At 41.5% G+C, this 7,485-nt stretch overlaps 1 protein-coding gene across 2 annotated transcripts; it reads left to right on the top strand.

Moving 5' to 3' along the window:
- The first annotated feature begins 712 nt into the window (after positions 1–712).
- On the top strand, positions 713–7,349 carry plp1b (proteolipid protein 1b). Of its 2 annotated transcripts, none has more exons than XM_014137672.2 (7): positions 713–945; positions 3,404–3,590; positions 3,866–4,022; positions 4,400–4,577; positions 4,699–4,772; positions 4,980–5,045; positions 6,051–7,349. In XM_014137672.2, the coding sequence occupies exons 1-7, from the start codon at positions 942–944 to the stop codon at positions 6,123–6,125; spliced, it is 741 nt and encodes a 246-aa protein (XP_013993147.1). In that variant the 5' UTR covers positions 713–941; the 3' UTR covers positions 6,126–7,349. The 2 variants fall into 2 exon arrangements, with proteins under 2 accessions (XP_013993147.1, XP_013993146.1); XM_014137671.2 differs by lacking the exon at positions 713–945 and adding an exon at positions 2,692–2,993.
- The last annotated feature ends 136 nt before the right edge of the window (positions 7,350–7,485 follow it).

Here is a 7,485-nt window from a genome sequence, read left to right as displayed (position 1 = left end):
ATGATGATCACACATACAGTAAAAAGGCCTACAGATCTGCTATCTTAATTTCACTCTGTTTCTCACAGCAGGAAAATAATTATGCAGCAACAGGAAATCTGAATTATTATGTTGATTATAAGTAATGGAAAAAAAATTTGTAGGGGTTGATACATTTTTTGTTAGGGGAAATCAAGTTTGACATTTCAAAGTAGAAATTACAAACTTTAGAAGCCTTTTTAAACCTCAAATACACTATAATTTGAATTTCTTCCTGCGCTGGAAAATTCTCCGCAAAAACAGAGTGTTCAAATTAAGATAGTAGATCTGTACACATAGGAATAGGATTGTATTTAGGGAAATTGTTATAAGGTTTCTGCTCTGGATTGGTGAATACAGGATGTCATACTCAGTCTAGGAGAAATGTAGAAAAATATGGCATATCTTTTGAAATGTGAAATGATATGAAGTGCTGCTCATTGAGTTGTATCTGATTGCTAACATTTAAAACAAGTTATAAATCAAGGGCACCCATGCCTGTAAAGTTAATACAAGCTGTATCTATGTAATAACTTACTCCTAAAATCCAAAGCCAATTTATAGGGAGACATGCCACAGCAATGTTTACAATGAAGTCTGCTGCAAGTGTACTACACAGAAAAGGCTATGTGTTTGTGTGAACTTGTTATGCATGAGAGTGACTGAAAAGCAAGGGTCTACAGGTCTTTGACCCCTGCACTGTCCTTAATGTTGAACCCAGGGCTGCATTAGTGATGGGTAGTGGCTGAAAAGGGACTTTGTGTCTTTAAGATCTGCTGGCTCTGGGAGCTGGGGGTCTGTCTATTGTTGGTCAGACAAAAGCTTGAGTCAGATTCATATAGGAGTGGTGGGGAATAACTTCTCAAATCACAGTCACAAAGCCGCCAAGCTAAACCTCAATAACCCCATACCTCTTTCTGAACATGGGTAAGTGGTTATCTAATGAGTTTTTTATATTTTCTATGACTATCTTAATAGTAAAAGTCTGTGGAATATATTTAATCTACTTTTGAAATATATATATATATATATATATATATTTTAGAAAATATAATTGTTGCTTCATTTGAGAACAATATGAAGGCTTGATTAATATTGTGCTAATTGCTGGTTTTATTGCAAGTTGATTGTATGATTGTCTGATAAAATTATAATGTCCACTTGTGGGTACCTCATGGGTTATTCATAACACAACATTGGTAGTATTGCAACATTAGAAACATAGGCAGGATTGCTCATATATTATTCCAGGTTGCATGTAGATAATATTGTAGACTAAATAGCCAATTTGGAACATTTTAGATAAGCTAAGCTTATTGATACTCATTACTCAAAATATTGATTGCAATTCCTTGAAAATAAAACATGCGATTCAAATACATTCAGGATCATCATCTAATCAATAAGATTAAAATTAAAATCAAACCAGCTCTCACACAGCTAATATCTGTCAAATATTTTCTAAAAGGTGGATTGAACTCATTGGGGTTCAGAGAGACAGAGGACCAGCGCAGGCTGCTGTCAGGGAGAGGTCATGCAAGGTCGATCACGTCAAAGGCTCTCACACTTCCAGTCTTGTCCAGGGCATAATTAGCACATTTGCATGGAATCCTTTGATTCACGCGGTAGATCTGACTCTGGAGTCAGTTTAAGTCGACCAACTATTCCTCCTTCACTACTATTTCTTCAAACAAAATAGTTTCTCTGCACTACAGTTGATTCAGATGTAGCATGATTTAAGGACTTAGTTTGGTATGATCCTTCAGTGGTATCTGTGCTGTGGTTTTATTAATAGGTTATCGTGGCGTTTCAAAGCACAGCTGAAGAGGGGGCGTCTGCAGCTGATGTAATTTTCAGGGACTCAAACAACTTTCCAGCTGTTGCTGTTTTTATTTAAATGGCAGTATATTTAATTAATATACTTTGTTCCTTCCTACCAAGTAAAATCACAGAAACCATAATATTACAGGAACATTTAGTCAGTGTGCAATAGTTGCTCAGTCATCTATTATGTATGATCATGACAGTGTTTGCCATTCCCGAATGGGGTTTGTAGATCATACAACTTTGATGAGCCACTTGGTTGTTGTGAAGATATTTCAGTTTCCCCCACCCATTCATTGTGCTTCCTCCCACCCTTGAACACTTGAACCGCAGTCCCCACCCCCTGCTGACATAGACACTTATTCGGTGCCATAGTACCAGTCCCAGCCAGCTGTAGCTGGACTGGGTGAATAGCACTGACGTTGCCAGCGGTACTGTGAGAATCCTGGTGGTGGAGGTACTCCCTGACCTCCGCCCCACCTGCCCAGGCGCCCGATGGCTTGTTTATTAGATTGTTGGGTGGTGTGTGTGTGTGTGTGTGTGTGTATGTATGTATGTATGTATGTGTGTGTGTGTGTGTGTGTGTGTGTGTGTGTGTGTGTGTGTGTGTGTGTGTGTGTGTGTGTGTGTGTGTGTGTGTGTGTGTGTGTGTGTGTGTGTGTGTGTGTGTGTGTGTGTGTGTGTGTGTGTGTGTGTGTGGTGTGTGCGCTTGTTTTGTGTGTGTGAGGTGGTGCTAGTGTGGTCTTTGTTTGTTTGACATCACTGGCCTTTGTTCTCCTCCACTCCTAGCTAAGACAAAGGGCACTGTGTATCCCGCCACAAAGACAGGCTCTCTCTCTAAGCCCCTGGAGCCCATCCTTCAGTGCCCTCTTCTCTCTCTCCTCTCTTGGTGACGCCTGTGGTGGCGGGTGGTGGTGAAAGAGGGTTGGACTCTGGAGAGAAGAGGGGCTGAACTGTGAGCTGTTGGCAGGAGCTGAGGAGCTTTTACACACGGATGAAACCAGTGCAGAGAGCTGTTCTTTAGTTGCAATATCCTGCAGAAGAGCCTTTAGCATCACTGGTTCATAAACTCTTTGCTTGTTGTTGAGGAGCACAAGATCGAAAGCAGCAAATGTTTCCGGTCAGACAGCCTTGGCTTTGCAAAGCCCTAGGTGCATCTCTCTCTCTGATTCCTATACCAATACAGCCATTAACAGTCTGGATGTTTCCTATCTGCTTCCCCAGCACAGCTTACATTGGAGGAAGTGTATGAGAGTGCTGTGAAGTCATTGGCGGCTGGTTTTGTATGGACGCTTTAACGTTACTTGGTTGGATACGCTGCTCTGCTGCACTTGGTTTCGCTGTTGTGTTTCGCTAAAATGTTTCTGTTGCTTTCATGCCTGTTGATGGAAGTTGTTGGTGGATGTTGATGGATTTTCAGCAGAAACAGTGGGGTCTTTCTTTTCAACAGCTCCCCAAGTAGGGTGACTGACAGGTGTCTGGACTGTGGCGTAGATGTGCTGTGTGTTGGTGTGTGCGGTGTGTGCCGCCTGTGTGTTGATGTATTATGCCCCCTCACCAGGTTGTTATGATTGCTGTATCCGCTGCCTGGGGGCAGTGCCCTACCCGTCCCTGGTGGCCACTCTGCTCTGCTTCACCGGCATGGCACTGTTCTGTGGCTGTGGGCACGAGGCACTGGCCAACACAGAGGTTCTCGCCGAGACTTACTTCGCTCGTAACATACAAGACTATGTTGTCCTGGCCTCGTTGTGAGTTGAGTGGTCCTTTTAATTGATGAGTAGAATTTTCTTCCTAGTAAGTGTTTGTATTTGTAGATAGGTTGTGCAAATCAAGCAACATAAATGTAAAGACTCTTACAGTAGTAGTAGTAGTATTAGTAGTAGTAGTAGTAGTAGTAGTAGTAGTAGTAGTAGTAGTAGTAGTAGTAGTACCCCTTCCTTTAGGTAGGTTGAGAGCAGCCACCCTTCAACAGCAAATTTTTATATCTGACCTCTCCTTGTTATGACCTGTCCTTGTCTCCCAGTATCAAGTACTTCCAGTACGTGATCTATGGCCTGGCCTCTTTCTTCTTCCTTTACTGCATCCTGCTGCTGGCCGAGGGATTCTACACCACCAGTGCCGTCAAGCAGACCTTCGGAGAGTTCCGGAGCACCAGATGTGGCCGCTGCCTTAGTCTGACGGTGAGTAGGGGAGTGGGAGAGAGAGGTGAGGGGGCAGGGGGGAGGAGGGAATGACGTCACCTCGCTGTTAGGTTGCTAAAATAATATTGACACTATAGCCTACTGTACTCTAGCTTGTAACCCACCCACTGCAATAGAGGTTGAAAAACAATCCATAAACAATTCATAGAGTAGTTAATTAATCAATCGTTAATTATCCATGAATCCCTCATATATTATGCTCTGGGGATATTAGGCTCATGTTAGAGTATTTACCCTCTGTGGTGGGGTATTACTGCAGTAATAAGGCCTCATGGGACATGTTGTGTCACATCCTGATTCCCTGGAATTTGACCAATAACTTCCTGTGACCTCCTACTGTGCTTCCTGCTACACAGTTCATCATTGTGACATACGTCCTGGCAGTGATCTGGCTGGCGGTGTTTGCCTTTACAGCCATACCCGTCTTCTTCTTCTTCAACATGGCACAGACCTGCCACACCATCAACATCCTGGCTGAGACGACACCCAGCATCAACCAGCATGGCTGGATCTGCATGGATGCCCGGCAGTATGGTACGTTTAGCTTATGATGGGCCCAGCTGGGCCACCTTATGTTATTTTCTTTTTAATACAATTTTTACATTTGAAATGTACTGTACTTCATTTCACATTAATGAGACAAGCTTCACTTTAGGACTGCTGCCTTGGAATGCAATGCCAGGGAAGGCTTGTGGAATGACCTTGGCATCCATTTGCAAAACAAAAGAGGTGAATTGGTGGTAGCTCTGTCTGACAATAAAACTACTTTGAAAGAATGAGAGTTCCTAGATTATGTAACCTTTAAACCACAAAATACATAGCTAAATTATCATTCCGCATTGCAAATCAATGTACAATACATGCACTCTATGAGGCTTCGTTTTATAATGTGTACTAAAATGTATTTGATCATATTTGCTTGTTCTGTCTTTGCAGTTCTTCGTCACCTATGACCTATATATTGCTGCCTTTGCTGGTGCAGGGATCGCTCTCTTGGCTCTGGTGAGAAAGAACGTCCACCCAGAGACTGATGAATCTATGGGGCCTGTCAACCTCTTGGTTTAAGTTCAGAGACTGATGAATCTATGGGGCCTGTCAACCTCTTGGTTTAAGTTCAGAGACTGATGAATCTATGGGGCCTGTCAACCTCTTGGTTTAAGTTCAGAGTTTATCATTTATAACGCAGTTTATAATAGCTATCCTTTATAAACCATTTATAAATGAGTAAATAAACTATTAGCAGATTATTAATAGTTAAATATCAGTACATTACTAGTAACTATATTAGTTAAAAATTACAAAAATTATTATGTTTAACTAATGCACTAATCATTTAAAGATGTATACATCATTTGGTAATATTTAGTTCATTTATAAATGGCTTATATTATTATAAAGTATTACCGACTTGAATTTTGCAGCTCCATTTGGCTTAGTTTAAGGCATACCACCAAAGAGGTATGGGGTTAATTTGAGGCTCTTTGGCATAGAAGAATAATAACAGAGAAATAGAAAAATGTAGCTAAGTTTTTATTGATTTTCAACAATGATTAAGATGACAAGACCAGCCAGGTCATAAGAGAAAAGCTCACCAATAGAGAACAGACTTAGTGTTATATAGGCATAACTGTGGGGGCATATTTTATTTATTTTACCTTTATTTAACTAGGCAGGTCAGTTAAGAACAAATTCTTACTTTCAATAACAGCCTAGGAACAGTGGGTTAACTGCCTTATTCAGGGGAAGAACGACAGATTGATTGTACCTTGTCAGCTCGGGGATTTGAACTTGCAACCTTTCAGTTACTAGTCCAACGTTCTAACCACTAGGCTACGCTGCCGCCCCATATGGAAGTGATCAATGTGTGCATGAAGAGAGATCAGCTTGTGAGGCTATTGAATAATTGTGTCATCTGAATGAAGCTGCACTTTTGCAAAAACATATTTTGGAATTCTTTGATTTTTTTAATAGTTTCTCTTTTGTCCCACTCTTCATCTTTCTCTGTAGTTTATGTATGTGGTAGCCACCACATATAACTATGCAGTCCTGCGGTTCCTGGGCAGGAAAGGGCTGCGCTGTTAAAAACTGTGCCCTTTCACGTCTCCATCACCCCATAGACTGGGCCTGAGGGGGGCAGTTACACATCACACCACTGAACTCCATCCATCCCCTGTGAGACACACCTGCAACCTGGATCCCCTACCTACTGCTGGCTGCTTCCCTGGAGGGCTCCAATTACTGACACATCGTTCATCTGGCCAGCAGGTTAATCACCTCAGCCTAGCCTCAGAGCCATACTTTATGTATCTCTGAGCACCTCCAAGATGTATGATACCGACTAATGGTCTAGTTACTTTAGACAGAAACGAAAGTAGGGAGGTTGGTCAAAGAGGAGGGGTGGGCGCAATCCGTGACTGTATGATATTGTTTGACCGCAATTCCATTCATAACGTAACCTAATGTAACGTAATATATCATACTAAATGGAGTGTCACAGATTTACGTTGAGAATAATACAGATTGCCCTGAGACCACGTTGGGTCGTTATAACTTTAAGCCCCTCCCCCTGCTCACCAGTCTTATACCCTTGGTTCTCAGTCCAGGAGGATGACTCTCTGATGTCTGTTGCTAATTTTCACAATGGATGTAGCGTCTCTGGTTTTGGTTCACACTTTTTTTTTTACTTTTATAAAGTGTCACTGACGCTATTGTCAGATTGTGGGCTCTATTTAGCTCTCTAAATCTGAGTGACTTGGAGAGATGGCTGCTCTCCATGCTAATCAGAACTAAGAAACCGACCCCAGTCGCCTTGCTTACTGATATGTATATAGATTGTGAACATGATCTAGCTCCTGTTGCTTTAGATTGTGTTAGTAAATGAGCTGTCCATTACTGTAACTAGAGCAAACAGCAGAATGTGCCAAAGTTCTCCACAACGCTCAAGTGAAATGTGGGAGTGTAATGTGGGAGTCGCTCTTGTCTAAGGGTGTTAAAGCACTTATGGCAGCTTTTTTGTACTCACTCTTGATGTAGTACCTATTGTTTGTCCTTTTGACTGATTACTGTGTGTGGGATGCAAGGAAACCCAATTCTATGGACGTGCTAAAGGTATAAGCTAAATAAGATACTCAGTTTTCATTCTCCATATGTATTAATGCTCTCTGCTTTTAAACTGTAGTGTTTGATTTCCAGGGGATTTCTGGCTGGTGAGTGGCCTGCTATGCTATTTACTGAATTGGGTGTGTATATAATGCTGTGTTGAATTGATTAGCCATTAAAATGTATCAAAGCCTTAAGGCATTAAAATATTGTGCTTCATTTCAATGTCATGCAAATGTCAAACGGTAAAACAAAACTTCCAGTGAGGTTGTCCACATGGGTAATATAATGCACAACAACAAACAACAAGACAAATGTTATTAGAAGTTAATTCTTGACATAA

The sequence above is a fragment of the Salmo salar genome, chromosome ssa13, assembly GCF_905237065.1.
Source record: "Salmo salar chromosome ssa13, Ssal_v3.1, whole genome shotgun sequence".
Lineage (NCBI taxonomy): Eukaryota > Metazoa > Chordata > Actinopteri > Salmoniformes > Salmonidae > Salmo > Salmo salar.
The sequence above is the reverse complement of the archived record's forward strand: the minus strand, read 5'-3'. Positions and strand labels throughout refer to the sequence as shown.

Excerpts from the sequence above, each read along its gene's own strand:
- plp1b (XM_014137671.2), top strand. The coding sequence starts at position 2,954 with ATGTTTCCGGTCAGACAGCCTTGGCTTTGCAAAGCCCTAG. Across the intron at positions 3,591-3,865 it reads TATGTTGTCCTGGCCTCGTT|TATCAAGTACTTCCAGTACG; the intron begins GTGAGTTGAGTG and ends CTTGTCTCCCAG. Across the intron at positions 5,046-6,050 it reads GGATCGCTCTCTTGGCTCTG|TTTATGTATGTGGTAGCCAC; the intron begins GTGAGAAAGAAC and ends CTTTCTCTGTAG.